Below are 27,386 nucleotides of genomic sequence, written 5' to 3' on the forward strand. Positions count from 1 at the left end.
TTTAAGATGAGACTTTTTTTTTTTTACGGAAGATGAGATTTTTTTGAAACTCATAATAGTATTACAGTAAAATTACATTATTTTAATTTAATTAAATTTTTCATAAGTTTTAGATACATAATCATATATTAAACTAAGGTAATCAACTTCATTTGATGATTCAACTGCGATTTATAGAAAAATCAAGTGATTTAATCTTTATTGAGATGATATAGTATTAATTTTAAATAATATTTTATTAATTTTAGTAGAGTATGAGGCTTTTATATCAAATAATTTTTTTTATCAATAGTAGAATATGAATGAGGTCTTTAATCGATTTATTTTTTTATTTCATTATTTTAGGTATAAAACAATTGCGATAAATAAAGACGGTACAACCGACCAAACGGCATAAGTCCAAAAATCAAGAACAGATGAAGCATCAGGGGATTAACCCACATATTACACCCTTAATACATATAAACACTAACGCGCAAGAGAGACCATGGGAACCATATAAGATATACCAACCCCCTACTTAAAAGGAGCAAAAGTATGAAGCAACTAAAGCAAAGCTAAAACAACAAAGTCTAATGCAAAGGAGATTTGACCGAAGTCTATTAGTCCAGGAGATAGATTAATTAGCTAGTACTAGTACGACGAACCGAGATGTACAGAAGCTCTATACCCTCACGCGTACCGAATTCTTCTCATGTCGCTTACCCGAACTAGTACCACGTACCGAAACGAATTACGAATTAACTGACAATGGTCTAGAAGATAATTAAATTAAACATAAAAAGTATGATGGTGGCCAAGGCAACTAAAGTCTAATCTTCATGCGACATCCAAAAGATACAATAACACATTGAATTTGAAGCAATCAACACAAGCTGGTGGCAAAGAGAAAGAGTTCGATACACATAACATAGCTATCATACACCTTCATAACCTCTATATAAGTTGTAACGCTACACTTTGATCAACGAATGAGAATTTACATCGTTCATTTTTTCTTTTATAAGAAATGGATCACCATAAACTAAAGATAGGTGACACAAATGTCTTGGTTTCCAATTAACTGGAATAAGACTTAGCATTAATTGAGGAATATGACAAATATGTATTTACTTATTTTGCATTCTATAATTTTGGACAATCCGCATATTCTAACATGTAATAGAGTAGATTTTATCTTGTTGGTGAAAAAGACTAGCTTAGTTGTGATCAAGGGAATGGAAATATTACTAGTTTGCATCATATTCTTTAGTTGCAAATGTGTATATCATATTGTTGAAATCCTTATTATATACCTGCCAACAATTCTACTTATGCTAATAACACATAAATATAAAAATGTGTTATGTTCCTATTTCTATTCATATTGATAACAATATGCAGAACAAAATTCCCTTAAACATCTTTATATGTCTAACAAATTGATGTACCATTTAATAACATTGATATGAGTATGACTAATATTAAACACAGAAACTGCATGAGAGATTGGTCAATATAGTTGCCGACGAGGAGAATGCGGGTTTTCTGTTAAGACTTAAGGGTCGTGTTAATAGGTTTTTGTTTCATTGCTTTTGCTTCCTCTCAAATGTGTTTTTATTTTAACTTCGGGCATGAAATTCCAACCATTGAAAAGTACATCTATTCTTCAAGGTTCAATGGAAAGGTACTATTAAAATAAGGAGCTTTCTGTCATAGTTGTAGAATAAGGCAATGCTTGGAAGTTATAAGAATGTTATTAGATCACATTAATATTTTATAACTTTGCAAAATAGACGTATCAAAAGTAGTATATTCAACTTCTTAAAATTATGTTTTCAAATGCAAAATTGCTCTTTTTGCGTTCCTTAACATGTACCCTTAGACTACAAGGTAGCATAACCCATCTATTATTCATAATTCTGTTTCTAGAAGTATTGAATGTCTTGCAATGATGCAAAATGATTATGTCTGAATTCTTAACAATTTTCTATCATCTTTTCAATCTTTTCTGACACATATTCTGTTTCTACTTTCCTGGTTGGATGCTATAATTCAAACTTCCTATTTTTAGCGGTGTTTTAAGTTAATTAAACTTCCTCAATTGCTGCTAAAATCATTATATAATGACATATCAGACATCTAAGTTATTATTAGTACTATCTTGGCTTTAATTTGCTTTATTTCTCATAAAACAGAAGTCTTGCCCATCACATTAGTCTTGTTTAATGAATGGCCGATTGTGTTGTCTATGAGAAATGGAAGCATGTAACACATCCTATAATAATTCAAAACTTCTATGAAAATTAAAGTCTTGCCCGTCGCAAAAGTCTTGTTCAATAAATGTTTGATTTTGCTGTCCAGGAGAAATGGAAGTATGTTACACACTCTGTAATAAATCAAAACTTCTACAAAAACAAAAGTCTTTCCATCAAAAGAGTAATGGAAGCATGTAACACACTCTATAATTATTCAAAACTAATTTTTCATTATTCAAAACTAATTTTTCGTTTAATGCCAAATATTAATATGTTAGTTGTTATGTTAGAATTTTTTTCTTGTATCTTGGATCTTTAACTCTTCATATCCCTTAACCCTATAGCTCAAATTAGTTGAACTAATAATTAATAATAAGTTGAAATCATTTCAATCCAATATACTTTGAATTGAACAGATATTGGGGTCCAAAATTGTTGAGTACCTTGCAAATTGCAATGATGAAAATGAATTTGTGTAATTTCTCTCATCTTTTTCTCTCATCTTTTCGTACACATCTATTATTGATAATTTTGTTTCTACTTTCCTGGTTGTTTCCTCTGGTGCCATAATTCATACTACCGATTCTCAGTGGTGTGTTTTAAGTCAATCAACTTTCCTAAATTGCTAAAATCATTAAATACTGACATATCAGAAATTTAATGTGTTACTATCTTTGCTATAATTTGCTTTATTTGTCATTAAACAAAAGCCTTGTTCAATAGATGGGTGATTTTGATCTGTCTATAAATATGAGCCTAGTTTATTCTCAGTTCTTCAATTCATTCCACTTCACAATTCAGTTAACTACTTTATCCCTTTGATTAAAATAAACCAAAAATATTTCAAAAGGAGTAGATCTCAATAATGCTTTGTTTTGGGTACAATTTTCTCTTTTGTTTGGTGTCCTTTCTATGTTTTAATGTGTTATGTGCAGAAAGTTTTCATACAAACAAGTGTGTGGAGACAGAGAGGAGAGCTCTCCTCAAGTTTAGAGATGCTATCCATCTTAATAGGGAATTCGTTTCGTCATGGAAAGGTGAAGAATGTTGCAAATGGGAAGGAATTTCTTGTGATAATTTCACTCATCATGTAACCAGTTTGCATCTCATTTTTTTTGGATTTGGAGGTAAGTTAGATTCTTCAATATGTGAACTGAAACATCTTACTTCTTTAAATCTTGGTTATAATTACTTAGAAGGAAAGATTCCAAAGTGCATTGGTTCACTTGATAAGTTGATAGAGTTGAATCTTGGTTATAATTATTTTGTTGGTGTCATTCCTCCTAGTCTAGGGAACCTTTTCAATTTACAAACTCTTGACCTTGGAGTATTTAATTACTTGACTGCGAATGACCTTGAATGGCTTTCTCATCTCTCTAATTTGAGATACCTTGATCTTTCATATGTTAATCTCACTCTAGCTGTTGATTGGTTGTCATCAATAAGCAAAATTCCTTCTCTATCTGAACTTTATTTATATGGTTGTGGGCTCCATCAAGTCAATCCTAAATCCATTCCCCTCCTGAATACTTCCATTTCTCTGAAATCAGTTGGTCTCTCAGATAATGAACTACAGAGTAGCATACTAAAATCTTTTAGAAATATGTCTCAACTACAACAGTTATACCTTAATTCCAATCAATTGTCTGGCAAACTTAGTGACAACATACAACAATTGTGTTCCGCAAAAAATGATTTAAGGAATTTGGATCTAAGCGATAACCCATTCAATGTGAGGCCACTTCCCGATTTTTCATGTTTTCCATTGTTGGAGACATTATATCTTCGAAATACCAATGTTGTCGATCCATTTCCGAAATCACTTGTACATTTGTCTTCCCTTTCATTTCTAGATCTCTCCTATAATCAGTTGAGTGTTGTGGATATCATTGATGATGCATCTCTACCAACCATACAATTTCTAGATCTCAGGTTTAACCAATTGAATGGATCACAATCATTATTTGAGATAACTAAACTCGTCTCATTAAAAACACTATATCTCTCCCATAATAACTTAAGTGGGCCATTTCCACATACAATTGGCCGACTTTCTCATCTAAAAGAGTTACGTCTCTCCTCAAATAAGTTAAACGGCACCATTAATGAAACACATTTATCAAACTTATCTGAATTGAAATATTTTGATGTGAAACAAAATTCACTTTCATTCAACTTGAGTTCAAATTGGGTTCCACCTTTCAAACTGGAAAAACTACATGCATCATCATGCCCATTGGGTCCTAAATTTCCATTATGGCTCAAACATCAAAGGTGGCTTACTGATTTAAATATCTCTAATTGTGGTATTTCAGATTCATTTCCTAAATGGTTTTGGAATTTATCTTCGAGTTTGACACACTTGGATGTTTCACATAACAAACTCAAAGGACCCTTGCCAAAATCATTACCAAGTTCGAAAATAAATGATCATTATATCCGAGTGTGGGATTTTAGTTCCAACAATTTGAATGGTTCGTTGCCTCCGTTTCCAAAGTTGGAAGGTCTATTTCTCTCAAATAATATGTTTACAGGGTCCCTGTCTTCTTTTTGTACATCCTCATCTCATAGTTTAAGTTATTTGGACTTGTCTTGTAATTTGCTAGTAGGGAAACTTTCAGATTGTTGGAAGAAGTTTCAATCATTAGAAGTTCTAAATTTGGCAAATAACAATTTATCAGGAAAGTTGCCTAACTCACTTGGCGCTTTGCGACAAATTGAATCGCTTCATTTAAACAACAACAAATTCTCCGGTGAAATTCCATCTTTGATCCTTTGTCCCAACTTGAAATTAATTGATGTTGGAGATAACAATCTCCAAGGACCATTACCTATGTGGATAGGCCATCATCTTCATCAGTTGATTATTTTACGTCTACGGGCAAATAAGTTCCAAGGAAGCATTCCTTCAAGTATGTGCAAGCTATCACTTCTTCAAATTCTGGACCTCTCTCAAAACAATATAACAGGAGGGATACCAGAATGCTTCAGTCACATAGTTGCTTTATCAAATTTGAAGTCTCCAAGAAATATATTTCACTATTGGTTAGAGTCATACTCTGATGGCAGTGAAATTTATGAAATTGGTTCCATCAATGACAAGGAAATATTGACATTGAAAGGATACAGCAGAGAATATGAGACAAATCTTGGATATTGGACAACCATTGATCTTTCTTGCAACCATTTAACAGGAGAGATACCCCAAAGTATAACAAAACTCGTGGCATTAGCTGGTTTAAACCTTTCATGGAATAATCTCACAGGATTCATTCCTAGCAACATTGGTCATATGGAAAGGTTAGAATCACTTGACTTCTCAAGAAATCATATTTCTGGTAGAATGCCGACGAGCTTCTCAAATTTGACATTTCTTAGTTACATGGACTTGTCTTTCAACAACTTAGAAGGAAAAATTCCACTATGCACTCAACTACAATCTTTTGGTCCATCTACATATGCGGGGAATAATCGACTATGTGGACCACCACTCATAAATCTTTGTCCAGACGATGTGATTTCTCCAAATAGAAGCTATGATAAAACTGTCACTAGTGAAGATGAAGATAAGCTAATAACCTTTGGGTTTTATGTTAGCTTGGGGCTTGGATTTCTAATTGGATTTTGGGGAGTTTGTGGAACTCTAGTGATAAAAACATCATGGAGGCATGCCTATTTCAAGTTCTTCGATAACATGAATGACTGGATCCATGTCACACTAGAAGTTTTTGTAAATAGGCTGAAGAAAAGATTCCAAGTCGAAGATTAACTGGTAAATTCCATACAATATACCTTCTATTTTATTTTTCGATAATACAGAAGCACAATAGTGTATATTACTATCAAATGCATATAACACTTTTTTTTTTTTCCAACAATATTTGTAGGTAAAGCATCAACTGAGAGAGTGATATGTCACAATGTCTTCATCAATATATGTTCCAACTGGAACATGCATCCAAGAGTATTCTTTGGGTACTCTTTTGTTATGTTATATTTTCTGTCTTGAGCTATCATCTTTAATTCTCATGAAAACATCTGTCTTGGTGTATATTTTCGTTTCTTACCAAACTATGTATTGTTTCTATGGAAATAAAATATGTATGTGGATGCATGTTTTGTTTTTCTTTTTAATATATTTTGTTACATTAATTTTTTTTAATTGTATAACATGCAGTAGATTTTGAACAGATTACGTCCTTTTTATTTTATTTTAAAACAAATCGCAGCAAAGCCTTGTTAAAATTGATCAATAAAAAAGAAGAGAAATTATAAACATCGGGTGATCAGGCCAAAACCTAAGGTAAATGTCGGTGAGATAAAACTTAGGTTAAAGGAAATACAGTGCAGAGCAAACAAAAGTTTGAGCCCTTAAAAAATATTAGCAGAAATGATAGTTAGGGGCAGATTTTGATTCTTCATGTCTCAAATTGGAGTCAAATTGTAATATTTTCAGAAAAATGCCAACGAGTGCTCTTCGTTAAGAAATCATATATAATAATACCACATATGTATTAAAAATCTCTGCACCTATTTTTGTGCAATTTGATTTCTGCTTATGCAATATCAATATTTGCTTGGGAATATCATTCTTCTGGTTTTTACTTTCTAGTTCTTATGCAATATCACCTACTCTATAGTAGTAGAAGTAAAACCAAGGTTGGTTCATTTACATTACAAGGAAATGGCAATTTAAGACAAATATTGTTAAAGCGGTCTTATAATATTGTCAAGCCTTATAAAGCATAAGTTAATTATATATCCAATTATATAAATTTGGAAATAAGTTAAAATTGGGTTAATTAAGATTTTGGTCCCTATAAATATCTGCAGTTTTGTTTTTAGTCCCTTTAAAAATAAATCACACTTTTTAGTCCCTACAAAATTTTCTGTTAGTGTTTTTAGTCCCTTAAATTAAAATTTGTTTAATTATGAAAAATAAAAAATGACTAGTAAGAATCATACAAATACAAGCTGAAGTTTTATCTATAGATTTCAAAAGTAAGTTTATGAATATCAGAATATGCAATTACCTGTTACCATGTGCAGAATGTCCATTATAGATCAATTGATGCTAAGGTTTTCTTCCACTTAGTTAGAAAGCAAAACATCTTTCTCACCTATCTTTAGAATTTTTTTAAGTGACTAGTGTAAAGGTTACACGAAACAGGACCAAACTTCTACTTACTGAAATTTTTTGATGCGACTCGTAATTCATTTTCATTCAACTTGAGTTCGGATTTGGGTTCCACCTTTCAAACTTGAAACACTATAATCATCATCATGCACATTGGGTCCTAAATTTCCAGCATGGTTAAAACATCAAAGGGAACTTATTGATCTAAATATCTCTAATAACGGCATTTTAGATTCATTCCCCAAATGATTTTGGAATTTATCTTCAAAGTTTGGAATACTTGATTGTTTCACATAACAAACTCAATGGTCCCTTGCCGAAATCATTTTCCAAGTACAAAAGTAAGTTATGATTATGATCAGGTTTGGGATTTTAGTTTCAACAATTTGAATTGATCATTTCCTCCTTTTCCAAAATTGCGTTCTCTTATTTCTCTAAAATAATATGTTTATAATAGTATGAATTTCCCTGATGAAGCAAAACTAATAACAGGGGAAGCAGTGCTAGTGGTTAATGGGATCTGCTTTCGTAATGTTATTACCACAACAATAAACAATAAGATTGAAAAGATATCGAAGCAAATACTCGATACAAGTATTGTAAAAATCTGCGCACCGATTTTTGTACAATTTAATTTATACTTATGCAATATTAATATCTGCTTGTGTTGCGACAAGTATAAGATGCGTTAAAAATCTCATATTGCTTGGCAAGTTTTAGCCCTTGAAAATCATCATCATAAACAATAGTCAGGATACCCTAATCTACCACGGTTAAATAAATGTGAAATATAAGAAAGGATAAAGTCTCGCCAAAAAATGTGAAATATGATTGCCTTCTTTAGGAAGATATGAAAAATAATGAATCTGATTTTTCAAAGCAAGAGTACCAATTGAGCTGCATACTCCACAGTGGACACTAATAAATTTTCAGACAATAGAGTTCATGTGCTTGAAAAATGGTGTACCTAAAACACTAAATTTTCAGACACTGTATTATAAACGATGCTTCTAAAAGTTAGATGAGTTGGGGGCAGATTTTGATTTTTTTTATTGTCCTTAATTGGATTCAAATTGTAATACTTCTAATACGTATTGTAAAAATCTCCCCACCTATATGTGTAATCCAGTGTATTTAGGATCTCATTATCTTCAATAGAAAACGGAAAACAAAATTTTACTTCCAATCCAATGAGTAAAATCTTTCATGTCCACAAAATTATGGTCATAAGATTTGGGAACGTTAGCCCAAAAATTGTTTTGGGTACAATCGAAATAATTAAAAGAATATATATAGAATTAATATGTTCTGAGAATGTCTTATTTTTATCAAGATTTTGTGAATATATAAAAAAATATTTATATATGGTCTGAGAGACGAACCAACACATATCGAGGTCTAAGACAAATTTTAAGATGAGACTTTTTTTTTTAAGGAAGATGAGACTTTTTTGAAACTCATAATAGTATTTCAGTAAAACTACATTATTTTAATTAAATTAAATTTTTCATAAGTTTTAGATACATAATCATATATTAAACTAAGGTAATCAACTTCATTTGATGATTCAACTGCGATTTATAGAAAAATCAAGTGATTTAATCTTTATTGAGATGATATAGTATTAATTTTAAATAATAATATTTTATTAATTTTAGTAGAGTATGAGGCTTTTATATCAAATAATTTTTTTATCAATAGTAGAATATGAATGAGGTCTTTAATCCATTTATTTTTTTATTTCATTATTTTAGGTATAAAACAATTGCTTTGATGACCTTATCTTTACACAATCTTGTTTGATCTTGTGTTCATACAACAATAATCCACTCTAAGAGCTAAAAAGTTAAAGATAGGTTGTCACGATGCAAAGAAATTTCTATAAAGTTTAGAATTTTAAGGGTGGGATCCACATGGGAGGAAACTAACTACGTTACTTCCGATCAAGACTCGTTGACTTCAAATAATATTTAATGAGTTGTGTTCTTTGAATATCTATTTATATGATAATTTTTTAGACAATCAAAAGTTTATAAAGATGAATATTTATTTATATGATTATTTTTTAGACAATCAAAAGTTTATAAAAAAAATGAGATATTGACACAAAATCCAAAGCAGTAGAGAGAGAAAATAAAAATATAATCTAAATATAAGAGATAAAGTTGACAAAAAATAGTTGTTCAAATATCATTTCTCATATTTAATTGACAAAGGTATAATATTAGATTTATTTTATCATGTTTAATAATATTATTAATAAATTTTCTAAAAAAAATATTATTATAAATGACACATTAAACATTTAACTTATTATCATAAAGCAAAAGTCTTGCCCATCACACAAGTTTGATTGACTTAAAATGTGTGAATTATAGCAACCGTAGAAACAACAGGGAAAGTAGCTAGATATTTTCTATAGATGTGTAATTTTGCTGCCTACAATTCTTCATTCCACTTTACAATTCAGTTAATTACTCTGTCTTTTATTGGAATAACCAAAAATATTTCCAACGGAATTGAGTACATCACAATGATTCATTGTGTGTTCCATTTTCTTTATGATAATAAGTGCACTTTTCGCCTCATATGTTTTAAAATATTGCGATTTTGGTCCCCTATTAAAAAAAATGGCAATTTTGGCCCCTTTCATACCAAAATTGCTGAGAAGACGCCACGTGTCCCAAAAAAGGGGCCATAATCACAACTTTTGTTAAAGATAAGGGGTCAAAAAGCATATTTCCCTTATGTTAGGGGGTCAAAAGAGCATATTTCCCTAAACATAGGGGGTCACTTTTACCATTTTTTTTAATAAGGGGCCAAAATCGCAACATTTTAGAACTTAGAGGACGAAAAATGAAGTTTAGCCTTTTCTTTATTGTATGGTGGCCATTTTATGCATCGGGCTGTTATGTATCATAAAGTATCCATATGAACAAGTGCGTGGAGACAGAGAGGAATGCTCTCCTCAAGTTTAGAGATGTTATCAATCTTAAGTACAGGGATGGAATTTCATCATGGAAAGGTGAAGAATGTTGCAAATGGAAAGGGATTTCATGTGATAATTTCACTCATCATGTAACCAGTATGGAACTCTCTTTTGGATTTGGAGGTAAGTTAGATTGAAAAGATGTAGAGGGGTGATTATAGGTCAAAAAATGACATAAAACCACCCCTCCTCGATGAACGAAGGAGAAAATTTTTTTAGAGAAAAGTTGAAGTTTCTCTCACTAGAAAACTAGGGCCGGCTAAACATATTTTTATGTTTATTGTTAGCATGACCATGCATTTATATTCATATGAGTTGACTACTAAAAGTTAATACAAGTACAATTTAACATGTGCTAAATAACATGTGTTAAAGTCATATAAAGCAAAAGTTTATTATATATCCAATGGTTCAAAGAGTTGTATAGGATTAAAATTTAGAAAGCATTACTAATGGCACCAATTATGTAGTACCCAAACTCTCCGAAAACACTAGTTAATATAACTCATATTTTAAAATTCTCCAAAGTCCTTTGAAATAAACGGATAATGGCGTCCAAATGTGTTGAGGAATATGACAAATATGTATTTACTTATTTTGCATTCTTTAATCTTGGACAATCTGCATATTCTAACATGTAATAGAGATGATTTAATCTTGTTGGTGAAAAAGACTAGCTTAATTAGTTGTGATCAAGGGAATGAAAATATTACTAGTTTGCTCATATTTTTTGGTTTCTAATGTGTATATACTATTGTTGAAATCCTTATTTGTACCAGCCAACATTTCTACATATGCTCATAACACATAAATATAAAAATAAGTTATGTTCCTATTTCTATTCATATTGACAATAATATGCAGAACAGAATTCCCTTAAACATCTTTATATGTCTAACAAATTTAAGAAAAGTTAAATAAGGATTAATTATTTAACTTTTATTTTACATTCAAGAAAAGTTAAATTTAGAATTTAATTACGATTTTTGAACTGTTTTTCAGATTAATTATTGCTTTTAATAGTGTTCAATATTTTTATAATTTTTTTGCAATTATTCTTTTCTTCATAAAGGTATCTATTAAATTCTGTTATTGTTGGACACCATATTTGCAAATACCAACAATTGAACCCCAAACCCATTACACAAGTACTCATTCTTCAATCTTGACCATTGAATTATTTAATAATATCTCAATGGTGAAAAGCATGTTTGTGTGTGGTACACAAAAACTCTTACTTGTGTATTCTTAATGCCACCTAAAAAAAGTGTCAATGTAACATTTTCCAAAAAAAATAATAATTTAGATATAAAAAAATATTGTCACGATGCAAAGTAAATTTCTAAGAAGTGAGAATTTATAAGGGTGGGATCCACTTAGATGGGAGGAAGCAAACTTGTGAGCAAGACATGTTGAATTGACTCATTATAGAATGACACATCAAACATTTAACTTATTATCATAAAGCAAAGGTCTTGCCCATCAGGAAAGTAACTAGATGTTTCCAATAGATGTGTGATTTTGCTGTCTAGGAGAAAATCATGTAACACACTTTATAATAAGAGTAGTGATATTTGTACATCTCTTTCTTATAACTTTTATGATAACTTTGTTTTTCTCTTTTATGATTGGTCAAAAACAATAGGGATTAAAAAAAGGAAGAGAGAAAATAAAAGTATAATATGAGTATGAGAGAGAAAGTTGTCAAAAGATTGTTAAGAAATGGTTGTACAAATATCATTTCTCTTATAATAATTCAAAACATCTAGGAAAACAAAAGTCTTTCCCATCAGAAATGTAATATTATCATGTAACACATTCTATAATAATTCAAAACTAATTTTTTTGGTGATAAATGTTAGGATGTTAGTTGTTATATTAGATATTTTCTTATGTATGTATGTGATATAATTTGTCTTTAATTATACTTATTAACAATTTTTTGTAATCTGAATATTTATTCAATAAAAAACGAAAAAAACAAAGAGATCATAGACTTGTCACTTAAAAGAAAAATGAAAAATTAAAGGAGTTGAAGAGAAGAGTTAAAGGTCCAATGTTCAAATATTGACAGAAAAAAATATTAAAATAATAATTAATACATTAACATGTATGAGTAAAAAAATGATGAATTAAAATAAAAATTAAATATCTCATCATATTAAGTAGATGTTCTATCCCTTAAGCATGTATCATGTAATTTAGCTTCCTTCATGTCACTTATATAAAAGACAATATACTTACATGCGTGCATGTGCACATTCTTATTCAATATATAAGACAAAAATTATTATATGTCTAATCCCGTAAACCATTAGGTGTATACACTAATTATTTTTAATAAAACTCCATACAATATTAAAAAATCTGATAGATAGATAAAATAGATAGACAAAAAAATATTCGAATTTCTTACCTCGATCTACAAAAATGGTATACTTTGTAATTTTTTTAATCTGAACGAAAGAAAAATACAACTAAAGAGGTTTATATTTTAAGGAAAATGTTAATTAATATTCGGTAACATTAGTTAAGAAAAAAAAATATAGTAAAATTATCTTAAAAGATATGTAATCAAATTCTTAAAAATATAATAAGTGTTTTTTTCAATATGATTTTTTTTTTTTGGTTTTTTAACTAGTGTCTCGGAACATTAGTTAATATGACCTATTATTGATGATGCATCTCTACCAACCATAAAATCTCTGGAAAATGAATATGTGTAATTTCCTAACAATTTTCTCTCATCTTTTCAATCTTTTCGTCCACATCTATTATTGATAATTTTGTTTCTACTTTCCTGGTTGTTTCCTCTGGTGCCATAATTCAAACTACCTATTCTCAGTGGTGTGTTTTAAGTCAAATCAAATTTCCTAAATTGCTACTAAAATCATTAAATACTGACATATCAGAAATTTAATGTGTTACTATCTTTGCAATAATTTGCTTTATTTGTCATTAAACAAAAGCCTTGTTCAATAGCTGGGTGATTTTGATCTGTCTATAAATATGAGCCTAGTTTATTCTCAGTTCTTCAATTCATTCCACTTCACAATTCAGTTAACTACATTATCCCTTTCATTAAAATAAACCAAAAATATTTCAAAAGGAGTAGATCTCAATAATGCTTTGTTTTGGGTACAAATTTCTCTTTTGTTTGGTGTCCTTTCTATGTTTTAATGTGTTATGTGCAGAAAGTTTTCATACAAACAAGTGTGTGGAGAAAGAGAGGAGAGCTCTCCTCAAGTTTAGAGATGCTATCAATCTTAATAGGGAATTCATTTCGTCATGGAAAGGTGAAGAATGTTGCAAATGGGAAGGAATTTCATGTGATAATTTCACTCATCATGTAATCGGTTTGAATCTCGAGCCTTTAAATTATACTAAAGAATTGCGAGGTAAGTTAGATTCTTCAATATGTGAATTGCAACATCTTACTTCTTTAAATCTCAATGGTAATCAATTTGAAGGAAAGATTCCAAAGTGCATTGGTTCACTTGATAAGTTGATAGAGTTGAATCTTGGTTTTAATCATTTTGTTGGTGTCATTCCTCCTAGTTTGGGGAACCTTTCCAATTTACAAACTCTTGACCTTTCATCTAATTATGATATGATTTCAAATGACCTTGAATGGCTTTCTCATCTCTCTAATTTGAGATACCTTGATCTATCAAATGTCAATCTCACTCTAGCTGTTGATTGGTTGTCATCAATAAGCAAAATTCCTTATCTATCTGAACTTTATTTATATGGTTGTGGGCTCCATCAAGTCAATCCTAAATCCATTCCCCTCCTGAATACTTCCATTTCTCTGAAATCAGTTGGTCTCTCAGATAATGAACTACAAAGTAGCATACTAAAATCTTTTAGAAATATGTCTCAACTGCAAGATTTGAACCTGAATTCCAATCAATTGTCTGGCAAACTTAGTGACAACATACAACAATTGTGTACCACGAAAAATGATTTAAGGAATTTGGATCTAAGCAATAACCCATTCAAAGTGATGTCACTTCCAGATTTTTCATGTTTTCCATTTTTGGAGACATTATCTCTTCGAAATACCAATGTTGTCAGTCCATTTCCAAAATCATTTGTTCATTTGTCTTCCCTTTCTATTCTAGATCTTGGTTTTAACCAATTAAATGGATCACAACCATTATTTGAGATAACTAAACTCGTCTCATTAAAAACACTATATCTCTCCCATAATAACTTAAGTGGTCCATTTCCACATACAATTGGCCAACTTTCTGATCTAAATGAGTTACGTCTCTCTTCAAATAAGTTAAACAGCACCATTAATGAAACACATTTATCAAACTTATCTGAATTGAAATATTTTGATGTGAATCAAAATTCACTTTCATTCAACTTGAGTTCAAATTGGGTTCCACCTTTCAAACTGGAAACACTACTTGCATCATCATGCACATTGGGTCCTAAATTTCCAGCATGGCTCAAATATCAACGCGGGATTACTTATCTAAATATCTCTAATTGTGGTATTTCAGATTCATTTCCTAAATGGTTTGGGAATTTATCTTCGAGTTTGACATACTTGGATATTTCCCATAATAAACTCAATGGACCCTTGCCAAAATCCTTACAAAGTCTGAATGTAAATTATGATGATATTTGGGTGTGGGATTTTAGTTTCAACAATTTGAATGGTTCAGTGCCTCCATTTCCAAAGTTGTACGCTCTATTTCTCTCAAATAATATGTTTACAGGGTCCCTGTCTTCGTTTTGTACATCCTCATCTCAAAATTTAATTCATTTAGACTTGTCTAGTAATATGTTAGTAGGGCCACTTCCAGATTGTTGGGAGAAGTTTCAATCTTTAAGAGTTCTAAATTTGGCAGAGAATAATTTCTCAGGGAAAGTACCCAAATCACTTGGTGCTCTAGGACAAATTGAATCACTCCATTTAAATAATAACAACTTCTCCGGTGAAATTCCATCTTTGATCCTTTGTCAAAAATTGAAATTAATTGATGTTGGAGATAACAATCTCCAAGGATCATTACCTATGTGGCTAGGCCATCATCTTCATCAGTTGATTGTTTTACGTCTACGGGCAAATAAGTTCCAAGGAAGCATTCCTACAAGTATGTGCAATCTATCACTTCTTCAAATACTGGATCTCTCTCAAAACAATATAACTGGGGGAATACCACAATGCTTCAGTCACATAGTTGCTTTATCAAATTTGAAGTCTCCAAGATTCATATTTCACTATGAGTCAGTTACAGTCTCTGATGACAAGGGATGGTACGAAATTGGCATTGACAGTTATTATGAAATTGGTTACATCAATGACAAGGAAATATTGACATTGAAAGGATACAGCAGAGAATATGAGACAAATCTTGGATATTGGACAACCATTGATCTTTCTTGCAACCATTTAACAGGAGAGATACCCCAAAGTATAACAAAACTCGTGGCATTAGCTGGTTTAAACCTTTCATGGAATAATCTCACAGGATTCATTCCTAGCAACATTGGTCATATGGAAAGTTTAGAATCACTCGACTTGTCAAGAAACCATCTTTCAGGTAGAATGCCAACGAGCTTTACAAATTTGACATTTCTTAGTTACATGGACTTGTCTTTCAACAACTTAGAAGGAAAAATTCCACTAAGCACTCAACTACAATCTTTTGATCCATCTACATATACGGGGAATAATCGACTATGTGGACCACCACTCATAAATCTTTGTCCAGACGATGTGATTTCTCCAAATAAAAGCTATGATAAAACTGTCACTAGTGAAGATGAAGATAAGCTAATAACCTTTGGGTTTTATGTTAGCTTGGGGCTTGGATTTATAATTGGATTTTGGGGAGTTTGTGGAACTCTAGTGCTAAAAACGTCATGGAGACATGCCTACTTCAAATTCTTCAACAACGTGAATGACTGGATCCATGTCACACTAGCTGTTTTTGTAAATAGTTTGAATAAGAAATTCCATGTCCAAGATTAACTGGTAAATTTCTTATGATATACCTTCTAGCATGTGTTTTATTTAATATAATTAAATTGATATGATGTCCTTTATATCAATATTTGTAGGAAAAAAGCTTCAATTGAGAGAGTGATATGTCACAACGTCTTAATCAACATTTGGAACTTGCATGTTAAATCCAAGAGTATTCTTTGGAGTTTTCTTCAGACATCACCATTGTTGTTTGTATACTATAGAGTGCAGGAAGATATATTTCTTCGTCTATATTTTAGATTCTTACTGAACTATATGCTTTTTGTGTATTGTTGTTTAAATCCTCATGTACATGGATAGGAAATATGTATCTGAATGTTTTGTTTTTCTTTTACTTTTATTTTTATTTCTTTAAATTGAAGGTTGCATTGAAGGCAACCTTAATGCCACTATTTTCATCAACCCCCCTCACGGGTCCAATGATGCGTGAGCAGTTCGGGAAGCCCAACAACATACAAAAGATACACTCTGATGCCATCTTAGAATTTTAGTTGAACCTAATTTGACCTAAAAAACCGCCTTCAAAATTGTTGTTTAAATCCTTATGTACATGGAAACAACATATATACGTATCTGAATGTTTCGTTTTTCTTTTAATACATAAGAAAAATAACTAAAAGACCAACGGACAAAAACTAAATCATTTTGACAGCTTTAGGGTCTAGGGTTCGAACTCGGACACCACCAAAAAAAATTAATATCACCCATACTTTAAAGCTCACCAGCTACATGTCCTTTGAAGTGAACGGATACTATTGGGGTCCAAAAAGTCTATAGATTCCTAATAACTTTCTCTCAGTTTTTCAATCTTTTCGTACATATCAGAAATTTTATTTATTACTATCCTTCCTGGTTGTTTCTTTGGATGCCATAATTCAAACTTCCTAAATTGATACTAACATCATTATATAATGACAAATCTTGGCTTTAATTTGCTTTATTTGTCATTTAACAAAAGCCTTGTTCAATTCAATAGATGGGTGATTTTGATATGCCTATAAATATAATCCTAGTTTATCCTCACTTCTTCATTCCACTCCACAATTCAGTTAATAACTCTGTACCTTTGATTGGAATAAACCAAAAATATTTCCAAGTGAGTTGAGTAGATCGCAATAATGCTTTATTGTGGGTTCAATTTTCTCTTTTGTGTGGTGGCCATTCTATGCATCAATTTGTTATGTGCAGAAATTTTTCATAAAAACAAGTGTGTGGAGACAGAGAGGAGAGCCCTGCTCAAGTTTAAAGATGCTCTCATTCTTGGAAGGAACGACCTTACCTCATGGAAAGGTGAAGAATGTTGCAAATGGGAAGGGATTTCATGTGATAATTTAACTGGTCATGTAACCATTTTGGATCTCCATGCTTTAGATTATACTAAAGGATTGCAAGGTAAGTTAGATTCTTCAATATGTGAACTGCAACATCTTACTTCTTTAAATCTTGATAATAATCGCATTGAAGGAAAGATTCCAAAGTGCATTGGTTCACTTGGTAAGTTGATAGAGTTAAATCTTATTGGTAACAAACTTGTTAGTGTCATTCCTCCTAGTCTAGGGAACCTTTCCAATTTGCAAACTCTTGACCTTGGATTTAATGACTTGACTGCAAATGACCTTGAATGGATTTCTCACCTCTCTAATTTGAGATACCTTGGTCTATCAAATGTCAATCTCACTCTAGCTGTTGATTGGTTGTCATCAATAAGCAAAATTCCTTCTCTGTCTAACCTTTATTTATTCGAATATCTCGATCTCTCATATAATGAATTCCAAAGTAGCATACTAAAATCTTTTAGGAATATGTCTCAACTGCAAGAGTTGCAACTAAACTACAATAAATTGTCTAGCAAACTTAGTGACAACATACAAAAATTGTGTTCCGCAGAAAATGGTTTAAGGAAATTGGATCTAAGCGATAACCCATTTATTAGAGGACCACTTCCTGATTTTTCTTGCTTTTCATCATTGGAGGCATTATCTCTTCGAAATGCCAATGTTGTTGGGACATTTCTAAAATCAACTGTTCATTTTCCTACTCTTCGATCTCTAGATCTGTCCCAAAATCAGTTGAATTTTGTGGAAATCATTGATCATGCATATCTACCAACCATATACTCTCTAGATCTCAGTTTTAACCAATTGAATGGGTCACAACCACTATTTGAGATTACTAAACTTGCCTCATTAAAAACACTACATCTTTCCCATAATCATTTGAGTGGGTCAATTCCACATACAATTGGCCAACTTTCTAGTCTTGCAAAGTTGCTTCTCTCTTCAAATAAATTGAGCGGTGTCATTAATGAAACACATCTATCAAACTTATCTCAATTGAGAATTTTGGACGTGTCTCAAAACTCCCTTTCATTAAACTTGAGTTTGAAATGGGTTCCACCTTTCAAGCTAGAAAGACTATATGCATCATCCTGTACATTAGGTCCTAAATTTCCAGCATGGCTCAAACATCAAGGGGAACTTGAGATTCTTGACATCTCTCATAATGGTATTTCAGATTCATTTCCTAAATGGTTTTGGAATCTATCTTTGAGTTTGCGATACTTGAATGTTTCACATAACATACTTAAAGGAACCTTGCCAAAATCATTTACAAGAACAAAAGGTAATTATGATTATGATCATGGGTGGGATGTATGGGATTTTAGTTTCAATAATATGAATGGTTCATTGCCTGCTTTTCCAGAACTGGGTGTTTTATTTCTCTCAAAGAATATGTTAACAGGGTCTCTATCTTCTTTTTGCACATCCTCATCTCAAAGTTTAATACAATTGGACATGTCTAGTAATTTTCTAGAGGGACAACTTTCTGATTGTTGGGGAAAGTTTAAATCTCTAGAAGTTCTAAATTTGGCCGAAAATAATTTATCAGGGAAACTACCCAACTCATTTGGTGCTCTACGACAAATTAAATCACTCCATTTAAATAGAAATAACTTCTCTGGTGAAATTCCATCTTTGATTCTTTGTCACAAATTGCAATTAATTGATGTTGGTGATAACAATCTTCAAGGAACTTTACCGATGTGGATAGGTCATCATCTTCTTCAGTTGAGTAATTTACGTATGCGGGCAAATAAGTTCCAAGGAAACATTCCTACAAGTCTTTGTAATCTATCATTTCTTCAGGTATTGGATCTCTCTCAAAACAATATAATAGGGGAAATACCACAATGTTTTGATCGGATAGTTGCTTTATCAAATTTGAGCTTTCCAAGAACAACATTTCAACATATGTCATTCATTCACTTTGTGGAAAATGAAGTGTATGAAACTGGCCCTTTCATTGACAAGGAAATATTGGCATGGAAAGGATCAAACAGTGAATATGATAAAATTCTTGGATTGGTGACTATCATTGATCTTTCGTGCAACCACTTAACAGGAGAGATACCTCAAAGTATAACAAAACTCGTGGCATTAGCTACTTTAAACCTTTCAAGGAATAATCTCACAGGAATCATTCCTAGCAAAATTGGTCATATGGAAAGGTTAGAATCACTCGACTTGTCAAGAAACCATCTTTCTGGTAGAATGCCAACGAGCTTTTCAAATTTGACATCTCTTAATAACATGAACTTGTCTTTCAATAACTTAGACGACAAAATTCCAGTAAGCACTCAACTACAAATTTTGATTCCTATTCATATGTGGGGAATAATCGACTTTGTGGATTGACTCATAAATCTTTGTCCAAGTGATGTGATTTCTTCAACTAGAACCAATGATAAACATGTCACTAGTGAAGAAGATGAAGATAAGCTCATAACTTTTGGGTTTTATGTTAGCTTGGTACTTGGTTTCATAATTGGATTTTGGGGAGTTTGTGGAACTCTTGTGATTAAAACATCATGGAGGCGTGCCTATTTCAAATTCTTCAACAACATGAAAGATTGGATCTATGTCACTCTAGCAGTTTTTGTAAATAGGTTGAAGAAGAGATTCCAAGTTGAAGATTAACTGGTAAATTCCATATAATATAGCTTCTATTTTAATTTTCAATAATACAGAAGTGTATTTGTGTATATCATATATATAACTCATTTCTTTAACAATATTTGTAGGTAAAAGCTTCAATTGATCAGAATTGAGAGAGTGATATGTCACAATGTCTTCATCAATATATGTTCCAATTGGAACATGCATTGTTCATCCAAGAGTATTTTTTGGCTATCATCTTTAATTATCTATTTATATACTATAGAGTGCATGAAGACTACTTGCTTGTGTATTGTTTTTTGAATCCTTGTGTAATACTATGGAAATAAAATATGTATGTGGATTTTTTTAAATTAAATATTTTGTTATATTAAATAAACTTTTTAATCGCTTAATACTGTAGATTTTGAACAAAGATTGTGTCCTTTTATACTTTATTTTAAAACAAATGGCAGTAAAGCCTTTTTAAAATTGATTAATAAGAGAAAAAGCATTGGGTGACTAGGTCAAAACTCAGGGTAAACAGCTTGAGGCATAATCAATCTCTATCTTGTTAAAAATCTTACTAAAAAAGCTCAATGAGATAAAACCTAGGTGAAGTGAAATAGAATGCAATGTAAACAAAAGTTTGAGCCGTTGAAAACATCAATAGAAACAATAATGAGGGTACCTTAAGATACTACGGTTAAATAAATATGAAACATAAGAAGGGATAAAGTCCCACATAACAAAACCATACCATTTTGTGGAGCTCATCAAGAGAAGCAATTTTTTCTACACAATGATTGCCATCTCGAAAGACATAGAAAATAATTAATCAGCCTTGATTCTTGGAAGAAAGAGTAACCAATTGAGCCGTCTCTCGAGAATAATAAATTTTCAGATAATGAAAACTCAGGAAGCTCAGGAACTAGTGCTGCTGTGGTTAAGTGGTCTTATAATATTGTTAAAGACATATAAAGCATTACTAATTGTTGAAAATTGGCTTCAAATTTGTGGTTTGGAAGAACAGAGAAATCATGATACGATTTTGTAATGTCGTGAGCTGGTTTGCAGGGTGTCAAATCGTGGCACGATTTTGTGAAAACGTGACACAATTTTCAAACTTGCTGGGTACGTTTTCAGGATAAGGTTGGTCGTACCTTGGGTCGTACGCACCAATCATGGCACGATTTGGAAAACGTGGCACGATTTTATCAGCTGAAGACTGCTATAAAAGTGTTCTTGTGCAGATTTTGAAGGAGAGCTTGAAGAGAGAGAAACTTGGATTACAAAGGAGGTAACTTTAGGGTTGAGTGTCTTTGTAGTGAGGATCTCTTGGGTTGGAAAACATTGTAAACACCTTGGGTAGTGAGATTTCACCATTGGAAGGATCAAAAGCTTCCTTTTGTGTCTTCTCTTTAGGGTTCATTATTGAGAGAGTGGGAAACACAAATGGGTAGAAATCATGTCTTGTTCTTGTGTAAGCTTGCAAGCTATTTTCTTGTAACTCTTTGTAACACTTTCATCATAGTGGGTTGGCGAGCTGCTCTCTTCCCTAGATTAGGTCATATTGGACCGAACTGGGTCAACAATCTTTTGGTGTGTTTGTTCCTTTCTTTTATTGCTTATCTTTGTGCTTTGTTTATACTTGTGGTGTTGGTCTACACCAAGTCTAGGTCTGTTTTTGTTGTTGTTGCTTGGAGACACTTTACACATTGATTACCACTTCCTTTGCTCCACACATCTTTGTTTTTCATCGGTGTGATTTTCACCGGAATTCACAACAATTGGCGCCCACCGTGGGGCATAGGCATTATTGGTATAGTTGGTATCATGGGTTCAAAGTGGGACATCGATAAGTTCACCGGAAGTAATGATTTCGGGTTGTGGAAGGTTAAGATGCAAGCGATTTTGACACAACAAAAGTGTGTAGAAGCATTGAAGGGTGAAGCGGCGATTCCGGCAACTTTGACACAAGCGGAGAAACGTGAGATGATAGACAAGGCAAAGAGTGCCATTGTTTTATGTCTTGGAGATAAGGTCTTAAGGGATGTCGCGAGAGAAGCTACCGCGGCATCGATGCGGGCTAAGTTGGAGTCATTTTACATGACGAAATCTTCTGCTCATAGGCAACTCTTGAAATTGGACCTATGGAAACAGTAAAAATTGGACCTATTGAAACGTAGGTAAGTTTTTTGTCCTAGTTAAATAGTTTAAACAAAGAGTAAAACTGAAAGAAAAAGTCAGATTATAACTATCTATTCTCTTCCTTCAAAAAAAAAAAAACTATTTATTCTCTTATATAATAATAATAACAACAACATCAATAATAATAACATCTAGATGGGAGGAAGCAATAGTCCTGCCAATTGTGCAAGATTCATTGACTTCATATTATTATATATATCTTTTTTGATAATGACTGTTATATATTAATTTTTTGACTAGACTATCACTACTAGAAAAAACAAAATTAGCAGGGGAAATTAGTGACGGAAAAAATAAAATTCCTCACAAATTTTATGGTCGCAAAATTTAGTGACGGAATTAGAGAGGGATTTCATGTTTTCCCTCACAAAATTTCCCTCACTAATTTTTGTTTTTTTAGTAGTGTATTACATATATTTTTTTAATGACAAATATATATTAAATATAAAAAAGAGAAATCTCCTACAAGAGTTCAAACATACATATAAATTTGAGTTCAAGAAGTACTTAGGCCAGGCGATATAAAATAAAAGAATCCCTCCGACATAAAAACAAGAGCATAAACTAAAACCACAACAGAAACACATGACTCCTAACAGGAACACAACAGCCGAACAAAAGGAAGACTATGAGTAGAAGCCTTGAGTCGACCAACGCCTAGATAAATCCACCACAAAACACTATCGGTGCCAACACAAAATGGATTCATGATCCCACTCTGGACTAAACTATTATAGATAATACCACTATTTTGTTTCATGACATATAAATATTTTTAATATACATAATGACACATCAAACATTTAACTTATTATTATCTTGACTTGAATTTGTTTGTTTGAATTATGTGACACCCGAAGAAACAACCAGGAAAGCAGACATTTTCAGCAGATGCATGTGTGTTATTTTGCTGTCTATAAATTAATATGACCATTGTTTATCATTATTCCACTTCATAATTCAGTTAACTGCTCTTTCCTAAAAAAATAAAAATAAAGTTAACTCTATCTCTTTGATTGGAATATCCAAAACTATTTATCAAAGGGAATTGAGTAGATCGCAATGAAGCAGTTCACTTTTCTTTTTTGTATGGCGAGCATTCTATGCATCAGTTTGGTCTGTGCTCAAAGTTTTCAAATGAACAAGTGTGTTGAGACAGAGAGGCGAGCTCTACTCAAGTTTAAAGATGCTCTCATTTTCGGAAGGGACTACGTTATTACCTCATGGAAAGGTGAAGAATGTTGCAAATGGATAGGAATTTCATGTGATAATATGACATGTAATCAGTTTGGATTACCAAGACTTGGATTTTAATAATAGATTAAAAGGTAAGTTAGATTCTTCAATATGTGAATTGCAACACCTTACTTCTTTAAATCTTGGTTATAATCTCTTAGAAGGAAAGATACCAAAGTGCATTGGCTCACTTGGTCAATTGATAGAATTGAATCTTGTAGGTAACCAACTAGTTGGTGTCATTCCTCCTACTTTGGGGAATTTAATTGCTACATGATAGCAGATGACCTTCAATGGCTTTCTCGCCTCTCTAATTTGAGATACCTTGATATGTCATGTGTAAACCTTAGTCTAGCTGTTGGTTGGTTGTCGTCAATAAGCAAAATTCCTTCTCTGTCTGAACTTCATTTATCAACTTGTGGTCTCCATCAAGTCACTCCTAAATCCATTATTCACCTGAATTCTTCCATTTCTTTGAAACTCCTTGGTCATGGGGAAAACAGTTTCAACTCTTCCATTCTGCAATGGATTGTTAATGTTTGCAAAGTCCTCACACATCTTGATCTTTCATTCAATTCTTTGCAACAAAATATTCCAAATGACATTGGAAACATGGTATTTCTTCAATATCTTGACCTCTCATTTAATGAACTCCAAGGTAGCATACCAAAATCCTTTAGTAGTATGTGTCAACTTAAAAAGTTAGACCTAAGCTACAACAAACTATCCGGCCAACTAAGTCACAATATCCAACAACTGTGTTGTGCACACAATGGTTTACAGGAATTGGATTTAGGTGATAATCCATTCGAAAGTCAGCCAATTCCTGATATTTCATGCTTTTCATCCTTGGATACATTATCGCTTCGAAATACCAATATTGTCGGCATACTACCAAAATCATTTTTCCACATGCCTTTTCTTGGAACTTTAGATTTTTCCCATAATCATTTGAATGGTGTGGATATCATTGATGAAACACATCTATCAAACTTATCTAAATTAACAGTTTTGGATGTGACACAAAATTCACTTTTATTCAACTTGAGTTCAAATTGGATTCCACATTTCAGACTAGATACCCTACATGCATCTTCGTGCACATTGGGTCCTAAATTTCCAGGATGGCTCAAACATAATGGGGAACTTAGGAATCTAGAAATCTCTAATATTGGTATTTTAGATTCATTTCCAAAATGGTTTTGGAATCTATCTTCAAGTTTGACATACTTGAACGTATCGTATAACAAACTTAATGGACCCTTGCCAATGTCATTTCCAAGTATGAAATTAAAATATGATCACTTTTTTGTGTGGGATTTTAGTTTCAACAATTTGAATGGTTCATTGCCTCCTTTTCCAGAATTGAGTTCCCTGTTTCTCTCAAATAATATGTTTTCTGGGTCATATCGTCCTTTTGTACATCTTCACCACATAACTTAATTTATTTGGACTTGTCTAGTAATTTTCTAGGGGGGAAACTTTCAGATTGTTGGAGGAAGTTTGAACATTTAGTAGTTCTAGATTTTGGAAAGAATAATTTATCGGGAAAAGTACCAAACTCATTTGGCGCTTTACGAGAAATAAAATCGCTCTATTTAAATAACAACAACTTCTCAGGTGAACTTCCATCTTTGAACCTTTGTCACAACTTGGAATTATTTGATGTTGCTGATAACAATCTCCAAGGAACGTTGCCGATGTGGATAGGCCATCATCTTCAGCAATTAATTATTTTACGTCTACGGGCAAATAAATTCCAAGGAAATATTCCAACAAGTATGTGCAATCTATCATTTCTTCAAGTACTGGATCTTTCTACAAACAATATTACAGGGCAAATACCACAATGCTTCAGTCACATAATTGCTTTATCAAATTTGATGTTTCCAAGAAAAAGATTTGACCATAGCTCATACACATTTTCAATTGAAGGTGAAATGTATGAAATTGGCTCCTTCAAGGACAAGGCAATATTGGCATGGAAAGGATCAAACAGAGAATATGGGAAAAATCTTGGATTGATGACGATCATTGATCTTTCTAACAACCACTTAACTGGAGAGATACCTAAAAGTATAACAAAACTTGTGGCATTAGCTGGTTTAAACCTTTCAAGGAATAATCTCACAGGATTAATTCCCAACAACATTGGTCATATGGAAACATTAGAATCACTTGACTTGTCAAGAAACCATCTTTCTGGGAGAATGCCACCAAGCTTTTCGTATTTGACATTTCTTAGTTACATGAACTTGTCGTTCAACAACTTAGAAGGTAAAATTCCACTAAGCACTCAACTACAATCTTTTGATCCCTCTACATATGTCGGGAACAGTGGACTTTGTGGACAGCCACTCATAAATCTTTGTCCTAGCGATGTAATTTCTCCAACAAAAAGCCATGATAAACATGCCACTAGTGAAGATGAAGATAAGCTCATAACCATTGGGTTTTATGTTAGCTTGGTGATTGGTTTTTTTGTTGGATTTTGGGGAGTTTGTGGAACTCTAGTGATAAAAACATCGTGGAGACATGCCTATTTCAAGTTCTTCAACAACTTGAATGATTGGATCCATGTTACACTATCGGTTTTTGTAAATTGGTTGAAGAATAGACTTCAAGTCGAAGATTAACCGGTAAGTTTCTTGTGATATATACCTTTTTTTTATTTATCAATAATTAAAATGCACATGAATGTATATTTTGTATTTTTTTTTACAAGAGAATGTATATTTTGTATATATAATCCATATATGTTTTTTATTTAATTTCCTTTTACGTTTATTTATGATTTACACTCACACAAAATTAGTTGGCATAATTTGTTTTTATTTTTTAAATATGTGCAGGTAAGCTTCATTTGAGAGTGATATTTGCAATGTCTTCATCAATAAATGTTTCGTTTGGAACATGCGTGTTAAATCCATGAGTATTCTTTGGAGTGCAGGAACAGGAAGTCGTCTTTTTCAGTGTCTTATATCTTAAGTTCTCACTAAACTACTTTCTTATGTATTGTTGTTTAAATCCTCATGTACAAGGAAAGGAATCTGAATGTTTTGTTTTTGTTTTTATTTATTTTATTTTTGTTTTATTATATTATATTTTTTAGTTTCTAGAATTTGGATCACAAACACCATTGTTAAAACTCTTACAATATTATTTTTAGGTTTAACAACAATCAAGCTGTATGCTTTCTTTTTTGAACGGATTAAGTCCTTTTTATTTTATTTTAAAACAAATGGTAGCAAATCCTTTTTAAAATTGATCAATAATAGTTAGGGTACTATAATCTACCATAGTTAAATAAAAGGTTAATATGTATTTACCCCCTGTAATTTAGGCGAGTTCCGGTTTACCCCTCTGTAAAAAAAAAAAGTTTAGATTCCAACCCTGTAAAATAAGATTCTTTGATTTTAGGCCCTGACCTATGTGACTGTGCAGAATTGCTGACGTGGCGAGCTGATGTGGCATGCTGACTGTGCATATTTAATTATGTGGCGTGATGACTATATTATTATTATTTTTTATTTTTTTAAACGTTACACGTGGCATTTGTATTTTTTATAAAAAAAAAATCTGGAAAAATTATTAAAAATAAAAAACTATGAAAAAAAATAATTAAAATGAAAAA

The 27,386-nt window shown here is 31.9% G+C and overlaps 4 protein-coding genes across 4 annotated transcripts; all 4 read left to right on the forward strand.

The window, feature by feature from the left end:
- Positions 1-10,305: 10,305 nt before the first annotated feature.
- Positions 10,306-16,355, forward strand: LOC25480214 (receptor-like protein EIX2). Its single transcript, XM_024774568.2, has 2 exons — positions 10,306-10,486; positions 13,558-16,355. The coding sequence occupies exons 1-2, from the start codon at positions 10,306-10,308 to the stop codon at positions 16,353-16,355; spliced, it is 2,979 nt and encodes a 992-aa protein (XP_024630336.2).
- Positions 16,356-17,488: 1,133 nt separating this feature from the next.
- Positions 17,489-20,065, forward strand: LOC25480215 (receptor-like protein EIX1). Its single transcript, XM_013587346.2, has one exon. The coding sequence runs from the start codon at positions 17,489-17,491 to the stop codon at positions 20,063-20,065; it is 2,577 nt and encodes an 858-aa protein (XP_013442800.2).
- A 2,076-nt stretch (positions 20,066-22,141) lies between these two features.
- Positions 22,142-22,471, forward strand: LOC112418259 (uncharacterized). Its single transcript, XM_024774570.1, has one exon. It carries the CDS (start codon positions 22,142-22,144, stop codon positions 22,469-22,471), a length of 330 nt encoding a protein of 109 aa, XP_024630338.1.
- Positions 22,472-24,524: 2,053 nt separating this feature from the next.
- LOC25480216 (receptor-like protein EIX2) lies at positions 24,525-26,704 on the forward strand. Its single transcript, XM_024774569.2, has 2 exons — positions 24,525-26,391; positions 26,605-26,704. The coding sequence occupies exon 1, from the start codon at positions 25,453-25,455 to the stop codon at positions 26,386-26,388; it is 936 nt and encodes a 311-aa protein (XP_024630337.2). The 5' UTR covers positions 24,525-25,452; the 3' UTR covers positions 26,389-26,391; positions 26,605-26,704.
- The last annotated feature ends 682 nt before the right edge of the window (positions 26,705-27,386 follow it).

The sequence above is a fragment of the Medicago truncatula genome, chromosome 6 (genome assembly GCF_003473485.1).
Source record: "Medicago truncatula cultivar Jemalong A17 chromosome 6, MtrunA17r5.0-ANR, whole genome shotgun sequence".
In the NCBI taxonomy this organism is placed as follows: Eukaryota; Viridiplantae; Streptophyta; class Magnoliopsida; order Fabales; family Fabaceae; genus Medicago; species Medicago truncatula.